This window comes from Epinephelus fuscoguttatus, linkage group LG19, assembly GCF_011397635.1.
Source record: "Epinephelus fuscoguttatus linkage group LG19, E.fuscoguttatus.final_Chr_v1".
Classification (NCBI taxonomy): domain Eukaryota; kingdom Metazoa; phylum Chordata; class Actinopteri; order Perciformes; family Serranidae; genus Epinephelus; species Epinephelus fuscoguttatus.
The window spans coordinates 26235615-26255363 of record NC_064770.1 but is presented as its reverse complement, the minus strand read 5'-3'; the positions used below and the strand labels follow the sequence as shown (position 1 = coordinate 26255363).

The following is a 19749-nucleotide window of genomic DNA, read 5'->3' as shown; positions in this document are numbered from 1 at the left end:
CAGGTTACAAGGTCACAGGCCTCAGTGTGATCCTTGATTCAGATCTAAGCCTCAAGTCCCACATTAACAAGGTGATAAAAACATAATTTTTCCACCTCAGAAACATAGCTAAGATACAACCATTTCTAAATGAAAAAGATGTCAAGAAATTGATTCATGCCTTTATTTCAAGCTGACTCGACTACACCACTGAGAGACTTCAGCTCATTCATAACTCTGCAGCTCGGCTATTAACCAGAACCAAGAGGAGAGGGCACATCAGGCCAGTCTGAGCTGCTCTGCACTGACTTCCTGTTACATTTAGAATTGATTTTAAGCTCCTCCTCTTTGTATACAAAGCCCAACATGGGCTGGGACTGAGCTACATCGCTAACTCCCTTGTTAACTAATTACCTCCACGAACACTGCGATCATCTGCTGCTGGTTTATTGGAGGATACCAGCAGCAACCGGAAGAAGATCAGGGATGCAGCCTTTGTCAGTTATGCCCTAAAGCTATGGAACACACTACCTATAGATATCAGGGAGGCTAACTCACTGAATATTTTCAAAAAAAAGCTAAAGACGTATCTGTTCACTTTAGCCTTTAACTAGCTCTGACTTCCTGATACAGCTCTGAGACTCTTTCCATTTACGCTTTACACTGCTGCAACTCTTTTAAAATCTTACTTGATTTTATGATTTACAATTTTACAACTCTGTGATTTTATGAATCAGTTAATCCATATTTTAAACTGTTTTAAAAGTGCTCATACTGTCCTTATTGTAAAGCACTTTATGCTGCATTTCTTGTATGAAAGGTGCTATATAAATTAAGTTTATTAATATGTTTTTGTGCCTCAGTATAAAACAGTATTGAAAGAGGCCACAGCTGCAGCTGCAGTGACAAAACAGGTTGCAATGTATTCCCTACAGGCAATTGTGCACCGTTAATTCACACTCATTAAAAAGTGCTTGTTTTACCACTGACAGGCTCAGATTGTTAATTTAAGTGTCTAACAAAATTCCAGAAAGGCCCTTTAGAGAAATGAAATGTTTTTCCTTATCTTTCGCTGGTGTGTTTGTTATCGTGACCAAGTCTCGCTCAAGCAGAAGCCTTGTTCGGAAATCTCACAAAGATGACTTGTTGCAGGAAAAACAACGGTGGAAACGTTAGAGTTGGAGAGACTTTGTTGTCCTAGAGCACAGAGAGCGTAGCTTAGTGTTGTCTAAATGATTTTCAGTGTCATGGCTGAATATCTAGCTGATTTCGACAGTGTCAAAAAGTCAGGGGCAGGGTAGCCCCACGTACAAAGGACACGTCCTTGTCGCAGGCCTTTGATGCATGTCATTCCCTCTCTCTCCCCCCCTTTTCACGCTACCACTGTCCTATCAAATAACGGCTAAAAAGCCCCAAAAATAATCTTCTAGATTTCAGAATGAGACTTCTCCCTGAGCGAGACTTGGTTACACACAATGACAAACAGACTGGATCAGCCAAAGCCAAAGAACAATGTTTTATTCCTCTGTAGAGTCCTTTCTGTAATGATTTCAGACACTCGTACTAACCTGAGCCTGTCAGTGGCAAAAACAAGCACTATTAATGAACATAATTGACGCAGCACAATTGTCTGTAGGGAATACACTGCTGCCTGTTGCACTTGTGTGGCTGCAGCCATCTCTCTCAACACTGGACCAGTTTCAAAAATCGTTGTCTCCATTAGTCACTGAGACACAAACACAGGGGAAAACGGGGTCCAGGTTGAAAAGTACTGAAGTTTCCCTTTAAGCACAGCAGGAATCAAAGGTTAAGGAATGGGAGACTCCCCCCATAGGATTAGAAAGGTTATCACTCTAACAGGAGTAACTAGAGGAAACACTGCCAACAATACAGCTGACTGCAACATGAAACCTGCCGGTGTGTGTATGTGTGTGCGTGTGTGTGCGATAGCTGGAACGTGGAGTCTCCTTACCTGTTGTTATTCACGAGAGGCTCGGAGAGTGCACGGCAGTATGACGAAGGGAACCAGCCCCTCCTGCAAGATGCAGACAAAGAGAGGAGAGGCCAAGTTAGGGATGATTACATCTGTGGTCTATCCTACTGCCAGCCTGCCTATCAGCTCTCACTGCACAGGAATCTGAAAGCCTCTCTAAATGATTAGGAAAGAGCTCTGCTGCTCCTTCCTCAACTCAAGAGACACGGAGACACATGTTTATTATTTGCAACATTATGTATACTACAGAGCTATTATAGTTCTCTCTATTGTTGTATAAGCGGTGTTGATGTATGCCTGTGGTAACTATGGCAGCAAAAAGCTGGAATTCCTCAGAAAAGACATCCTTGAATGGATCCCTCTGATTTCTGCACACTGATCATCAAAGGGTGCCATTTCAAAAGCTTTTTTTTCCCCTTTTATTTTGATGGATTTTATCTTTTCTGACAGCAAATCCTCCCTGTTGGTGGGGGACTCTTTATATTCCATCTTTCATAAGAAGCAAAGGAAATCAATGAGTTGAATGAATGAAGGTCTCATCTGAGCCGACACACAACTAGTGTTTGTTTGGAGCTTGAATGAATCTCTGCGTCGGTTTAGTAAATGAGTCCATGTTTCAGTCAGACTTTGGAGACCTGTGAGGTTGCTGGTGGCCTCAGTAAGAGAAATCAAGCAGCCATTTGTTCCTACCCACACACACACACACACCAAAATAACTTCATCATAGGGTTGAGAACAAACGTGACGAAGCTGGTCAAATGCTCCAACAACTTTTCACCTTGATCTGATTTAGAAAAAGGTTTATTTCAGCTTGAAAACACATTTAAAGGAATTTACATGCGAGAATGAAAAGGTTAATTAAAAAAAATGAGGCACAGCTTGTCTCTATCACAAGCTCAGACCAAGGACTCTGTGTCATTGTGCTGTCACGGCACAAGATTGTTCGTAATCAGTACATAGCGGGTCAGCCTCGCCCTCCAAGTGGATAAATGTTAATGTTTGCACACTGGCCTGGAGACTGGGTGTTTCCTTCATGTACCTGCGATAAAAAGTCTCCTACTGACTCACTCAATCTCACTCATATTAATAACAGCGTTTATTTATTTAGGGAAAGGGTTTGCCACTGAAAACACAGGCTCGTTTCCATGCTGGCCACTGCACAGGTATTGATAAAAAACCTTGCCCAAGGACAACTCACTGGCACTGGTAGCCAGAGGTGTTCACTTTCCCCTATGGAGTTTTCCTGGACAGGAAAGCAACACTCTCACATGCCTGTTAGGTTGATTAGACAGTGGAATCACATTTATGCAGGGGAAAGTGACCATGATAATAACAACACATGTCAGTTGTCAGTATTTGTAAAATGTTTCTGTGGTGTATTATTTATTACTAGTGTGTTTTCGCTTGCTTTCTCACTGACATTCACCCCTCAGTCCGTCAATAATGTGTGAGAGTATCTGAATCAGTCTGGGTGTTGCCAGGCGAGTTGCCGGGATACACTATCAAAGCTGCTATAAGACAAAGGGAGAGCCCAGCGAGAGACCCAAAATCATCAAAGCCAAAGCTCCTGCAGGACACGCAGCCCATCTCTTCAGGCTCTGTGATCTGATAAACATGATGATATACACTTTTTAAGCCTTTAGGCGCTCCAGCTCGCCCTGCTCGCAGCCGTGAGGCAGCAAGACCAAAGTTTAACCGTGGAGCAGCCTCACTTTTGAAAGCAGCTCAGAGATGACTCCTCTCGGCCCTTGATCAGTTTTATACACATACATTTGCCAGGTTATTTCCCTTGATAGTGATAAAGATCAAACTTGATGAATGATTCAAATTCAAAAACACACTTCCAAAGGCTTCAGATCAAATCCCTGTTTAAAAAGTCAGACATCAGAGAGCCGTGGAGAGCCGGCTTGGTTGGTGCCTGTCTGTGTGGGAGAGCAGGTAGTACTCTGAACTTCCCTCTCTGTCTCACTCCAGTCCGCTATCGTACATCCCACCCTCAGGCCATACTTTACTTTGATTTCCTTATCAGCGAGTGTTCCAGCTCAGGCAGCACTTGGCGAGCCTGGAGCTGCGTGCATACGTGTGCATGGTCAGCATCACAATCAGGCGAGGGACCGTCTGGCCAGTTAGGACAGTGCAGTCCATCTCATGTCAATCACATGACTAGAAGGAGGGCGGAGGACCATGATATGCATGATTAAAACAATTGCTGATGAAGGCCTGATGTTGAGGTGTAGGTGATTTTTGTGAATTCACACATAATGAAATATAAGGTAGATGACGTATATATTGGCTGTGATAATGTTCACACACATGTAGTGCATCACACGTGTAATCATGTCTCAATGTGAAGTGCAGCATGTGTACATGCCTCTGTTTATTTATGACTCACTTTCCATTCTTCTCCAGCTCGCCATACATCCACCCGTCTCTCTCGTCGGGGATGAGCAGGATGATGACGTCTCCCTCGTCAAAGCTGAGCAGCGTGCTGTTGTTGCCGGCAGTGTGGGGGAAGATGGTGCGCACACGTGGCCTCTTCACCATATTGTTGAGGCCAGTGGCGACAGACACAGACCTGGCAAGATTGTTCTCCTCACTGTTCCCGTGGTCTGGAAGAGAGGTGAGGATCAAGAGTAACGGTGAGAACAGATACTGCAGGGATGACGTTTATTTGAAGGCCACCCTGGATTATAACATTGTTCGGATTTGTCCAATCAGTTTTGGATTACTGTAGAAAATAAGCTCTGTGGCAAACAAAAGTTTATGATAATTACACATTTTGTTCAGCAAGATAATCTTCACAAATGAACCCCACTTTGTGAGTCATTAAGGGTAAATGCAATCACAAGTGAAAACCAAACATGAGGCTATAAATGTACGACAACACGCCACCACAACAAGGCTGTAAAACTGTGCCTGTGCAATATTTCTCACATCATCATGTGCAATATTATTCTTCAATATCATGATCACTTGCCAATACAGTGCAATGTAATTTTCTCAGTCATGTGCAATACTACTTCTTATTGTTATATCAAATTCAATAGAACATTGATTAGCAGGCGCAGTCTGCTTTTTCTACCATTTTAGCTTATTTTCAGTAACTTTTGTACTTATCATCCTCTTATTGTAACTCTATTAGGCACTGGTTTTAGCTTTTGCTCCTAGAAAACACTTTTGTCTATCTATATTTGTATATTTTCTGCCAGATATTTAATAGTCATTGTCATTGTCTCTTTTAAGACATGTAAAGGCTTCAAAATGTACGAGTGGGGCATCTACTGATGTATTTTAATTCGCAGAATAAAATGTTAAAATATCTAAATAAAGCTAATGTTAATCACAAACCTTATTTCAGGCATCTAACAAAAAAAACAGATTAAAAAACCCACTGACTTTGAGACAAGGGAACTAAAAAGCTAATTCATTTTGGGGATTTTAGGACTAATTCCTGCAGCACTCAACAAGAGACAAGACCAGGAGTCTGTGGTGCGTTGAGCTTAGTCACATCAACATCCTAAGATGCTCACAATGATATTGTAATAGACAATTTGACATTTGCTAATTAGCAATCAGCACAAAGTACAGCTGAGGCTGATGGGATTGTCATTAGCTTTACAGGTCATGAACCAAAGTACTGGACAAACACAATTTCAGCTGAAGATGGCGCTGGGTGAAATGTCGGCTGACCAAAGTTATTACACTTCATCCTCTGGGGACTGTGAATGTCTGCTCCAAATTTCACACCAATCCACCCTATAGTTGTCAAGATATTTAAATATATGAAACAAATATCAACCTCATGGTGGCACCAAAGCAAAAGTCAGAGGATCTCCCAATTCATTACAAGATATCCTGTTGAGTATCTGTAGCAAATTTCATGATAAGTCACACAACATTTGTTACAAACTCTAGAAAATGGCTGAAAACCAATTTATTTTATCATAACAATCTAATCACAGAACAGATTTTTGTAGTGATGACAAGGCAGCGAAACTGCCAAGACTAGAGTGTTACATAAATCCAAGCCCAAGTGAAGCAGATGCTATTGTTCTGGTTAAGATCAAGGCCATTCACATTACAAGAAAGAACAAAGCACAAGCTTAAAGCCACAGCTGCACAGAGTGAGGTGCCAAATGAAAACCAAAGCCATATTCCATGCCATAATACCTATGCTGTTTGTAGTGCTGGTGACAGTGGTGGTGTTGTTTTCCTGGGTGAACATGTTAGCCAGAGGACTGGTCTGAGCCTTCAGAGGTGGGGCAGGCGGAGCAGACATGTTCTGTCAAAGGAACATTAAAGATAATGTTAGCATGTGTATACAGAAGGGTAAAACCTAAGGGCTCACTTTCGGTTTCCAACCTGACTTCTAACATGTGAGCAAGTGTATGTTTCTATTTCAGGCAGACTTGGCTTGTCCATTATTATGATTTAAAAAAAATATCAGATCAAATTTTATGACTAAATTCCATAAAATTCAGGGAAATCCAAGTGGTGTGAGGCCAGTAGTGTTTTATGTGTTTGACTGTTTAAGCATAGTAGTAGTGGCCTCATAAAAAACTCAACATAAACCACAGAGCAAGGATACTCGACTTGCTTTGCCTGTGGGGCACTTTTACAAAATGACAGGAGGCCAGGGGCCAGTTAATACTCAAGCATTAATATTTATCAGAATACATAATAAATGAATTGCCTGTTTTTCACTTTTTGATGTGTGCTGTCCGAACTTATCTTCGCCAGGAGGCAAATCCAGTCACAGCAGCCCTGCACTGGTCAGGTTTCTGCAGGGGAGTTTATAGGATTTGAGGACATTCAGGGCTTGGCCCAACTTCTGTCGAGGAGTCCGGGGATTCCCCCTGGCACTTTTTTTTTTTTTTTTTTATTCCTCTCATGCACTTTGACACCTCATTTACATTTAAACTAGTAAAAATTCCCACTGTGAATCAATGCATAAGTTGATTATCGCTGCTATAGAGCATATTTAGCTAAATGCATGAATTTACGGTCTAACAAAAGTGACAGATCAAGCATATTGTAAGATCTAATCAGGAGTCATTTTAACTTATTATTGTCTTGTAGTAGACATGACATCAGGAGTTATATAAATGTAAGGATTAAGCTACATTATGCTTAGCGTAGCGTAGCATAGCATTAGTTCAGGCAGGACACGATGTCACACTCAGCTCACATCCCAGCTACATCAGCTGATCTCAAACAGCCCAATCAACTGATGGAGTCAGCTGATAGATCACATGATTCCTTTCTAAGCAACCAACTAGCGTATCTCATTCAGGGCGCCCTATTTAAACTGCGTATTGTTGCTGCTTCCTCTGCAAGCTGCTTTGCAAACCGCCTCCACCCCAGCTCCTCCTTTCCATGCTGTGTCTGACTTATCAATGTCATTTCTGTTTGTCGTGCTGCTCTGTTCTGTTCCCGGGGGGTCTTTGCTACTGCTCTCCCTGCCTTAGTCCTTCCGGCACAAAGGCTTGCTCTCTCTCTAACACGGGCTTTACTTGTTTGCACATGAAAATGTGCTCTCTCAGCCTTAAAGTCCATTCTCATTGAGGGCGAATATCTGCACGGATTATTCTTGCGGAAAAATATAAAAGCTGATTTCATGGGTTCTTATGGAAGTTTGCACACTGGGGTAGAACTTTCGTAAGGTGAAAAAAGTTTCCGCCCAGACTTTGACCCCCATGGAATTCGCTGGCGGAACTATACAGCTGGGCCAATGAAATTGTTTGTTTAAAGTGAAGTCGTGCAGACCTGGGAGAGTCCAAAATCCAGTCAGGCAGGACAGTATGGGAGACAGGTTGATAAACCTTGTTTCAAAGCACCCCGTCCTTTTTGATAAAAGACGGGATGACTTTATGAACAATGAATTAAAGGACAACGTCTGGCAGTCCATTGTCCAGCTTGGCGGCTGCGGTGAGAGTGGTAAGTGCTAAAAAAAAGTTGATGTTGACGCTTGTTAAACTTTAGCTTGCTAGAGTAGAGAGTAGCACTAGCTAGCTAGCTAGCAAGGGTTAGGGTTATAATAAATAACATCATCGTCGCTACTGCTGCTGCTACTCTCGTCCACGTTCACCCACACCAGTTCACACTGTGCGGACTTGGAACACAACAATGCGAAATTCTGCACCGCGTGTGTACCGCACCTGTGTGTATGGTTTAAACGCGGAAAAGCAATGCGCAAATATTCCGCAAATCCATTCCGCATTTCTGCATCGCAGCAGTTAGAATGAACCTTTAGGCTTTCCTCGTTTGTCCATGGAAGGGCAGAGAGGTGTGCTCTCTCCGCCTTAGGCTCTTCATGTAGGCGCGTGGATGTGCAAACAGGCCCCAGAACAGAGCTATACCGCAGAATATAATACTTCAAATGGAAATAAAGTTTTCTTTGACTAAAGTCTTGATTAAAATTTGAAAATAAAAACAATTCAATATTGTATTTCAGGAAGCTTTTCTTTACATAACATATGCGATATTTATATCAACTACACATCTTAGAACACCAACTATTCTGTAAGGGGAAAGTGTGGTGTAATCATTAGGCATTAATCATATTGTGTTCTACCACTCAAAAGAAATGAAGCACTTTGAAACAAGGCAGCAACATATCTTAAAGAGAACATATAGTTTTTTGTCCCTTTGCCCCTCCCATCATACCACACTGTGCCGTGACGGGGACGGAGAGGGCAGAGGTGTGACGGGGACAGCCGTGCGCAGTCCCTCGATCATCGACAAGACACTTTCAGGCATGTTGGTGGCGTCGTTGCACTGGTCCTGCCAGCTGTTCAGCTTTGCCATCAGCATGTCTCTGGCCTGTCCAGCAGGCATGGACATAAGAACAGATATTAAAAGAAAACATGAGTAATCAGTTGAAACAGTGCTCACATTTGATCACTATGGTAACATGAGTCCTGCGACTGTGGGTTTTTAGGAATAAATTGTTCTATGTGATGCTTTGATTAGATTTTAAATTGTTGAATGTTCTCTCCGTAAGGTATAATCTGAAGTGCTTAAATTTAAGTCTATATAAGTATAACTGGATTTCTCTTCATTTGAAAGGTAAAGATAGCTCTTCACCACCACTGCAACACAGCCTGTAAAGTTTTTAGTCGAGGAAAGCCTCAATTTTCTGCTCGATTCTAACATAATGAGGAGTAGAAATTATACATACTTTGTCATGAAAGGAAGCAAACTGGTAGGAGAACATGCAGTGTTTGTCCACCAGGAAACAGAAGCGTCTCTTCTCCTCCAGCAGAGCCTCCTTACAGCCATCTGCGATGAACATCTGCATGTCCATCTGACGGTTTGTCAATGTTTCCAAGCACTGACAACAAACACACATATAATGCAATGTTACAATAATGACATAAGTCAATCTGAATGGATCGAAATCCATCGGTTTGTCTTTCGTCATCTCAAATAGATCACCATGTCTTATCTTCCCGACCACACGTTTGAAGCTATCTAGCCCCTTTCACTGCCGATCTATTCACAAAGCCAACAAGGGCAAATGACATGAAAGGATCAGGCTTTTCTGAATATCCTAATCTCTGTCTTGCAGATTGAAAGGTATTATTAGAGTTCACTGTACTGACAGATTTAGTGAAAGGATGGAGCAATAGGAGGAGGTAAGGACAGGGCACAGCATTTGTATGGAGGTGATGTCTTATCTACACGAGCAGCCTGCGACTATAAAAAGGTCAGAAGGCTACTGAAAGGATTTTAGACTTGTGTGTGTCCTTGTGCATGTACGTGAGAGTGAATGCACTTAAAGAGGACCTATTATGCTCATTTTCAGGTTCTACTAGAATGTTTTACTTACTTTAATGGTCAAAAATAATTTATTTTCCTCATACTGTCTGTGCTGGTACATCTGTATTCACCCTCTGTCTGAGATGCTCTGTTTGAGTGTGTATCTCTTTAAACCCCCCTCCTGCAAAAGCCTGCTCTGATTGGTCAGTGTTTCCAGGTCTTCTGTATCTCAGTGTCTTTGCACCATCTTTGCAACCTGGTTATGATTGTAATGGAGTGTGGTAGCATTTTCTACTGTGAGAAATCACCAATAAAGCTTCAAAATCTTCAGAGATGTTCCTGCAAGAATCTGATCCAAAATCGGGAGAGTGTCCGCAACCCATATTACACATTTCCCTGATGTTAGCATGTAGCTACATGTAGCAGTGTAAGCTACGTAATGTAACACATGCAGTAGCGTGCTTGGAATTGACGAGTATAAAAAGAAATCTGTCTTGATCCAACGTCAGTTTGTGACAAAAAAAAAACTCCTCCCAATTTTTCAAAACGGTCTGTTTTCTCTTGCAGGAATTACTTTTACTGTACATACAGTTACCTCATCATTTGAAACTATGGCCATGTTAAATGTGAAAATCTGACACTTTAACTTTATATGTATAACAGAAAATAAGAAAAAACACGTAAGGAGTGCAATGCACAGGTGCTTTTGACAAGGCTGCAGCTGCACTACACTAGAGGGGTGTATGTAATACGAAGTGTCTGGTTGTTTGCATGATACGGGGGGCTCTCTGGTGGTGGGCATGTGTACCGAACCAAATATGGAGTCTGCTCGGCACATGACCACCCTGCCACTGATTGGATTCAGTGCAGCTGCAGCCTTGTTAAAAGCACCTGTGCAATGTATTATACAACAGACCAGATGAAGCCATGGGCGAAACGTGTTGTTTGTAACATTCCAAGTGAAGACTAAATTAAAAGAAGAAGCAATTCAGCCCTCTTGTGTGTGGTGTGTCTGCTTATTTGCTATCAGTCTGTTTCCCGCCATCACTTGCAACAAGGTATGACGACTGACAGCGCTGTGCACGGGGCTTTTGAATAAGAAAAAGCATAATCGATCCCCTTTAATCTTCAGCTTTGGTAATTTCATTTTCATTTTTATTATCTTGGTTGATTTGATATTATCATTCTGTGAGCACGAATGAACACGATACTCGTAAATGCAGATATGAGTAAACTGAATTAAGAAAAGTGGTTTCAGATTAAAGCAGCAACCATAATGTATTTTGTTTATGTATTATTCATGCAGCATTATTACCACGGCCCTGGTGCGAGTACTTGTTAATGTTACCAGCATATATTTACAGTGTGGATTTGAATTCTGGCTCACATAATGCATTTGTATAAATTTCTCACAGGTCGTTCACATAACACATTTTAACCTCTCTCAGAAAAAGCAAAACATAACACAGTCAGAACCCCCGCAAAAAGATAAAACAGGTAGACTTCTTGTATCATTGTTTTTTGTGCCTGGTTTCTTGTCAGAGCCATTACTGTTATCCTCATCCGAGTGGCTGCAGTTGGCACACCTGTAACGGCTGTTGATACAATGGCCCACACCCTCTCTATTCAGCTCTTACAACCGCCCTCTTATGATAAAGCCTTAAATCACTGAGGGCTCGATTTATTTACCAGAAAGCTGTGGTGAGGTAAGTGAGGTAATGGGTAAAAAATTCAGATTCTCTTTCTCCTCTCTGTGTTAAAGGCACAGTTTACTCCCGAATCAAAAGTACATAGTTTGTAGTTCTATTTAACAGTCTTGATTGTTCTGGTGTGAGTTGCTGAGAGGAGATATCGGCTGTAGAGATGTCTGCCTTCTTTCAAATATAATGGAACTAGATGGCACTCGGCTTGTGGACATTGCTGTTGAGTTTTTCAGGTTTATCTTTTTATAGGCACTTTAAACACCACAAGCTGAATGCCATCTAGCACCTTTTTCACTCACCTATTTGAGTGAAGACACCTCACCACGGCTGCTATCTCCAACACTTGGCAGCTCACACTGAACCGACTGATAAATAGCACTTCAGGTAAGACGGAAAGTGTGCTGATTTTGGGGTGAACTGTCCCTTTCACCTATATCCAGAAACATATTTCACATAGAAACATGGCAGCCTTTTGGTAGGAGAATGATGTAAGTTAACCAAATTAATATGGAGTGTAAATACAAAGAAGATCATAAAATGCTCAATTCCCATTTAATTACTTCACCAAATGTTTGTATAACTGTTCCTCTGAGTGTAAAAACCCCAGAGTAAACATGCCCTCACAACTCATACAGAAAAAACAATACTGCTGAAGTATTTCAATAAAAACAGCCAGAAAAGATATGTGGAAAACATGACCTGCGACACCTGTGTGTGCATTCAGTGAGAGCTAAGTAGCTAAGTAGCCCTCAGCAGAGGTGATATCATCCTTGTCAGTGCTGTCTGCCTGACTGAGTGAGAATCTGTCTGTCTCTCCAGTGCCAGGAAGTCCTTACATGAACCTGTCCATTTAGAGTTGTTGATATCTCAGTCATGATAACAAGCGTATCTTTGTGGCAACATGTCAAAAAACAAGCAGATGCAAATTTCTGGAGCGAACACACACACACCTACACAAATAGCAGCAGAAATAGAACTCTTCTTTTTAGTTACTGCCCAGTTTCTCTTTCTTCATTTCTCTTCTGCTGTCTTTGTTTTTCTTCCAGTGATATCCCATAATCTCGCCAGCTTTACTGCAGCATAATCATGATTACAGAGTATATTTAAAGAAACAATATGCGTCACATCAAAGTCAGACTGGGTTTATTAGGAACTGCCGTAGAATAGACTACAGACACATACTGCAAACTTAAACTGGTCTTTAATGTTGTTTAAAACAAATCTAAACCATAATGTGTTGAGTTCCTGAAAGTGACTTTGTACTTTAGTGTATATGGAACTGGTGATAAAGTCTGACTAACTACGCCATATCTATGTATACCAATCAGCTGGATGAAGGTGCATTAGGTCGTAGGGCTTCAGGACACTTGGATCACTACAGACGAGCAGTATGGAGATATTCTGTGGTTTCAATTATGTGTTTTTGGACGTTTGAATCTGGGGCGCCGTAAGCCTCCATTAGGTGGAGTTTTGTTGCTACCCCCTCTCCCCTTAGATCTCCGAAGTGTTGTGAGGACTCTAAAACTTTACCTGAGCCTCCCTCGGCATATGGGTGAATAGATAATGGCTGAATTTTCATTTTTGGGTGCACTATCCCTTTAAGCACAGATCTCCTCCACCTGGCAGCACAGAAGATCAATACAATCAGCACAGCTTTACTGGACATTCAAGATTAGTGTCATCAATTTAGTATCTCACCAAATGTCTCCCCTTCTGATTTTGAGAAATGACACTGAATAATGGCAAGAGAAGTGTTTTTGAGGAACATTATGATGTCAAAGTGAAGCTGGCCTTTGACCTTTAGGATATAAAATGTCATCACGTCATCATTTTGATCTTTTTAGGCATTTCTGTGAAATTTTGTCATTAGCAAATGAATTGTTGAGTTTTGGTCAAAAACATGTTTTGTGAGGTCACAGTGACCTTGACCTTTGACCTTTGGCCACCAAATTCTTATCAGTTCATTGTTAAGTCCAGGTGGACATTTGTGCCAAATTTGAGGGAATTTCCTCAAGGCATACTAGAGATGTCATGTTCACAAGAATGGGACGGACAGATGGACAACCCTAAAACATAAAGTCCCCGACCAGGGCTATTTCTGGTGCCGAGGCATAAACACAAATTCTTCCTCTTGAATTCAACACAAGGGCGAGTAATTGATATACAAGTAATCATTGGGGGGTAAAGTATTCCTTAATTATGCAACACTGTGTTTCCAACAGAGCAGCTGATTATCACTATGAATGCAGTAAAAAACACCAGCTCACTAAATCTGTATTCATCACGTGCGCTCATTCAGCTAATTGAGATATTCTACAGGGAAATTATAATTTTATTACTGCCCTCTCAATTATCGACAGAGTGTGTCACATGCATTTTAAGTACCTTTAATTATTTTTATCTATTCTTGTGTTTTGTTTTGGCAAGGAATACTATCACATTTCACGCCAATAAAGACAATCTGAATGGAGGAGAATTAATGGAGAGACAGAGAAAGAAAAAGAGATAGTGAACACCTTTCCAGAACTGTAGAGGTGGGCGGAATAATTTCTACTAACAAGTGGACGAGGGAAAAAAAAGTGTGAAATGCTATTTCCACGCACATGCACACACAGACACCTACACACCCTCCTAATCACTTTACATCTGTCAACACTGCAGCGAGCTTGTTGCTATGGACAACCTATATGTCTTACTATAGGTAAGACAGAGCGAGGAGTGGCAACAAGGAGATAATACATGAAGAGAAAAACACACGACACACTGCTTCAAAAATAAATCACACTTTCCCCTCTTTGGCGCGTAGGAGCCTTGATACACATCTCAATCTTTGTTTATCTTGTGTACAGAGGGTAAAACTTGTGCTCACTTTGTTTTGAAGAGTCCTTTAATCAATTGTTTGACAGCTGTGACAGCGCTCTCACTTTCTGTCTTTCTTTTTTCCTCTGTTTTCAGACGGATCGTTCCTTGTCTTTGAAGTGTCTTTGGTGTCTGGTGAATTATCTGCTGCTGTAAACTCCTGCCTCTAAGCCCCTGACACCCTGTATGTCTGTCTGTCTGTCTGTCTGTCTGTCTGGCCCATCTCTGTGTCTGTTGGGTGTCTAAATCCTAATACCTGGCCTTAAATCAGATAAGCGAGCACAGCAGCAAGCAAACACTCTTACTTGTGGTTTGGTGGGAAGGTGAGGGAGAAATAGAGGTGAGAAGGAAAAATGAAAGAGAAGAAGGTGACGGAGGAACAGAAATATAGTGGAGGAATGAGGAAAGAGGAGAATTAGAGGCATAAGAGAGGAAAATAAAGGATTAGATTTATTTTATTTGTAAGGACTATGCCCGTTAATCAGCATTTCTGTAAATGTGCCTGTGTTAGCCAGCTGGCTAATTTTCAACTGCAGTCCTTTGGCAAAGACATAAAGAGAGCATTAACCATGCAGAGTTGGCGGCCTGGCGACGGGCAAGGACATAATGCAAGTTAGCAGCAGGTTAGCCAGAAATAACAATAGCAGTGTTACGGTGATCAGTGTACTGTGTTGATTAGAAATGTTCACGTCAATTGTCCAAAAAACAGGTCTTGAGCCTTTGTTTGAATGTGTGAGAGATGTTACAGTTTCATATCTCAGATGGGGGATCGCTCGATTGAAGGAGCTGGACCTGATGGGATCACACAGTCCCCTCTCAGTATCTCAGACAAAACACATTTAGGGCTGAGCTATTTTCCATTATCACGTATCTCCTAGATCAGTGGTTCTCAAACATTTTTCAATAATGTACCCATTTGTAATACTTCTTTCAGCCACGTACCCCCTGACCAGTGCAAAACATTTCTGGTAGATAACAGAAACACCTCTAAAAAGAGGTACAATAAAATGAGGTAAATCCTAATGCTCATTTTATTGTACAACAACAAACAAACTCTTTCTGAGACTGATAGTACTTTGTCTGTTCTGTTTTCACTTTACTTCTTTACTTTTATACCTCTTTCAAAACGCTTTCAGCTCTGTTGCTGCTGTGTCATTCAATAGAGTTTGGGATTGGGGGTAGGGCTAGACAAGCACGTTGCTTCTTCCTACTCCTTTCTGGACATGAAATGTTTTGTAGGATTGTTTTTACAATACATTCTATGTTATTTTATCATTATTTTTCTTTAGATGTTTGAAATAAAGAAATCAAATTTAAAAAAAAAAAGTTAAATCAAATTATGGATTTTTTTATGCATGAGAAGTGGGACTGGTTAGGGTTAGGGTAAGAATATCAGGGTAAGCCAATCAGAGGCAGAGAAAGGCAGAGTAGAGCAGGTCATGCCTTCCCCATTGTAGAAAAATAAAATTGCTTCGCAGTCACAGTTAACAATCTGGTTTCATATAAATGTGGTTTATTGAACTTACATTTACTTTTTAATTGAACTTATTATAGTATAATTATTTCAGGGATTATGCATGACTGATATTTTTTAAAATTAACATAAAAAAAATAAAATAAAATCTCATGCACCCCAGAGGTACTCCAAAGTACCCCTAGTGGTACCCACACCCCCAGTAGATCTCTTTTATACTATAAAAAAAAAAAAAAAATCCACAAAATGTGGGGGGAAAAAAATGCCCACAAAATTGCATACTGCCCAAGGTGACATGTTCAAATGTCTTGTTTTGTCTGACCAAGAGTCAAATAATCCATAGCTGCTCTGTTTACTATTACATATGGCAAAGAAAACCAGAAAATCCTCTCATGTGAGAAGCTGAAACACAAGAACATTAACCTTTGCAGTCATTTTTCAGGCATTAATACTGAAAAAAAAAAAGATTAGCAAAATAGCTGCTGATTTTTCTGTCATTAAAAAAGATCAATTGACTAACTGCTTCAGTTCTAGTTCGCTCCATGTGACAGCTCTGCAATTCAAGTTTATAAATCTGAAAAAGGGAATATTTGTCCACTATTTTTTGTCACTATGAAGTCTTTTTCATTTTTTGGTAATTATAGATCAAAGTCTATGTAAAACAGGGATACTTAACTTGCTTTTGCCAGGGGCCACTTTTAATAAACAGACATTAATAGTATTGAACAGTATATATAATTAATGAATTGCCTGTTTTCAACCTTTCGAAGTTTGCTGTCCTCACTTATCTTTGCCAAGAGGCGAATCCAGTCAGAGCAGCCCCACACAGGCCAAGTGTAGGCAGGGGACATTCGGGGCTTAGCTTGGACCTCCGCTGGGGTGTCCACAGGCACCTTTTTTGATAAACAACCTCAATTCTGATACTTTCATTTAAAAGCACAAATAACTATGAATTAAAAAATGTTCAACTGGCCACCTAGCACCCTGTGGTGGGCCAGATTTGGCCCACAAGCCTTAAGTTGAGTATCACTGATTTAGATTAAAGCTGCTATAAAACTATATTGGTAATATAATTCCTTGTGTAATTCCTTTCGGTTTTCCCTCTCGACCTCTATCTCACTCTAACTCTGCCAGGCTCGGTGTAGGGATGACAGTGTTGACAGAATACACAAACTCTTAAACATTCACAGACACACACACACAAACACACACACACAGGCAAGCAGGCTGCACGGCTGGATCGATGGTAGGGAGGTTATGTAAGATGTGCCGCTGCTGTGCTTTCGGGGTCACAGCTTTGAGATTAAACTCTTCTGCAATTATCAGTGTACAGAGTCTTTAAGTGGCTGTAATGATTTGACATTCCTCTGTGATTAACTGTCTCGGGTAAACACCTGCGGTAACGGTGACAAAATCTGATTTTTAGAATGATACGTATCACGGACAGAACTGGGACAAAAGACAAAAATTAGACTGAAGTTTTCTTTTTTTAGTGCATCAATGCCTGTGTAACTTTGAGGCACAACAAAGTAGAGACAAAGTTCAAAACATTTTACAGTGTAGTGCTTTGCAAAGAGACCGAACACACTTAACAGTAGATTCAGCTTCCAACCATTAAACCGATCAGTCTCTCCATCTGCTAGTTTTGCACGAAACAAACATGTCTCATTTGCCTTTTTAACATTCTTCCTTGTTTGGTTGCTTGTTCTGTGCATGTGTGTGTGTCAGCTCTTATCAGAGAGCGTGCGGGTGGAGCAAGGTTGTACACGAAGCGATTGCATGCGGGTGCATTGGTGAAGCGGACACAAGAAGCCAACAGCAAACACAGATATTCTCTTGCATGACTGCACAGAGCAGACACTTCACACACTGTCCCCAACTACTGTTACACTGGCTTTGGCACAGTGGGTCTCAGGTGTCAAGGTTTGTGAATGAGTGTGTGTGTGTCTATGCACATACAAACACAGCTGCGTGTGTGCGTGTCAAAGAAAGAGCATCCATGTACGATGCGTCACGTGTCTGTCTGTGTGTCTCCGTCCGTCTCACCTCGCTCTCCTTGTTCTCGTACTTGTTGGCGTTCTTGCCTTGGCTCTTCCTCCTCAGCTTCTTCAGGTCTGACTGGGACCTCTCCAGAGACTCCTGCTTCATCTTGTGCTCCACCTGGTACCTCTTAAATGTAGCCTGGAGCAGGAGAGAGATCAATGTGAATGCAGCAACACCGACCTGATATTTTCCAGAGCCATGTCAACCAGCAGGAACCAAAGGCTTTTAGAAGAACTGGCTCAATACTCATTTGCAATTTCAATTCAGTGGAGTAAAGATTTTTGTTTCGAAAAGTTATCTATTACCACTAGAGATTTGGACACATGACATATGCATACTTGAGTTTGTAGCCTTTACTCGACATAACATCATGTATTGCATTATGTGTAGTATGCATAGTAACACATTATTTCTCTTATGCCTCTTTTCCACTGCATGTTTCGGCTCAACTCAACTCGACTCACATTTGCTACTAACATCACTCTATTTTTTTTTCCACTGCAGATAATACTCAATTACTGTAGGTGGGATTCTCAGCTGATTGCCATGGCAATGCCACGTGAAACTGTCCTGTCATCTTCAACGTGACACTTGCTGGATTCTTTCAGTGGCGACCAAACACAGGAACAGGGATGTAAGAAAATATCAAGACAGTATTGAGTGTTGTACATTTTTCTTTTCTGAATTTGTAACCTAAAGAATCCTGCACATGCTTTTATTTTCTTTTTCAATCATGTAGGCACATGTTAATGCCTTTGCTCAGACTGCACAAAAACTATTTCTACGATGTTGGCTGTTACAGAGACTGTGATGAATACAAATATATATCCCACTGTTCCTACTTTTTTTATGTATATGGTGGTGTGTTTTTTATGCTGTAACAGTTTCCCTAAAATTAGATTATCGGTATCGCAATATATTGAATAATAACCCCTGTATTGTTATGTTTCATATCACCAGATTCTTGCCAATACACAGCCCTAAAAATAAACGCCTCTCCACTCTCTCAATTGGACGATGTAGTGTACAGCGTAGTTTGCTGCCATTCTTTTGAATCTGGGATGACTGAATTAAAAAAACTGTCCTTGCTGTTGACATAGCTTGGCTGTCATGTCATGTGTCGCAAAGATTCTTTCTGACCAATCAGTGGTCTGCAGTGTTTTAACACAGCTCAGCATGCTTGGAACCTTGATGGAGGTGATACCAAAAAATGTACCAGATACCTTCCACAACTTTTGCGATGCAAACACAAAAAAGAGCAAGTTGAGTAGAGCCGTGCTGTACCATGCAGTGGAAATGCAGCATTAGTGGTAAGCTGGTTGCATCTGCCATTTGGCAAAGATGCAAATTTAACACTAGACGTTGATAACTTAAATGTGATTATGAAATAAATGTAATAAATAACAACACAGTTTGTGTAAATTCACACACATATGCAGCTGCCGTTGTGTGTCGTTCAGACATTTGCATCTGTAACACACTGCAGGCCGCAAGTCAAAGCATTAACCATCAACAACATGTTTGGTGCAGCACTTGAACTCTGTGTTGCTGCTGTTGAGAATGACCTTGTTTTTCTCTTATGCTGTGCTGCAGCCATAACTCTCATTAGGACATAAATAAAATGCCATGACTGCCGACATAATGACAGAAAATTATAGTGCTGAACTGCTGCCCAGGATCAGATTATGGTTCAAGTTCTTGAGTGTAAATGAAATTCTCATATCCTTGTGTTCTCCATCCATCTGCCTGCTCATGACAATTATCACTAATCACATGTTTAACACTTCAGCCTTTAGCTTAAAGATATGTTTGTGTTTCCCAAAATGTACTACACAACAAAAACATAACAGAACATACTTTTATATAGCAGTGTGTGCTCTGATGAGCGGGGATGGATGGAGTATGCATGCGCTCACACACATGCACAGAAAAATACT

General features: G+C 41.0%; 1 protein-coding gene across 1 annotated transcript in view; it reads right to left on the bottom strand.

The window, feature by feature from the left end:
- The window catches only part of baiap2l1b (BAR/IMD domain containing adaptor protein 2 like 1b), a 49790-nt gene that overhangs the window by 10966 nt on the left and 19075 nt on the right, over positions 1–19749 (bottom strand). The window contains exons 6-11 of the mRNA XM_049560379.1: positions 17816–17950; positions 9153–9305; positions 8639–8794; positions 6143–6254; positions 4365–4581; positions 1952–2014 (exon numbers count right to left, since the gene is read on the bottom strand). Coding sequence (XP_049416336.1) covers positions 1952–2014; positions 4365–4581; positions 6143–6254; positions 8639–8794; positions 9153–9305; positions 17816–17950 — 836 coding nt within the window. The remainder of the gene's footprint in view (positions 1–1951; positions 2015–4364; positions 4582–6142; positions 6255–8638; positions 8795–9152; positions 9306–17815; positions 17951–19749) is intronic.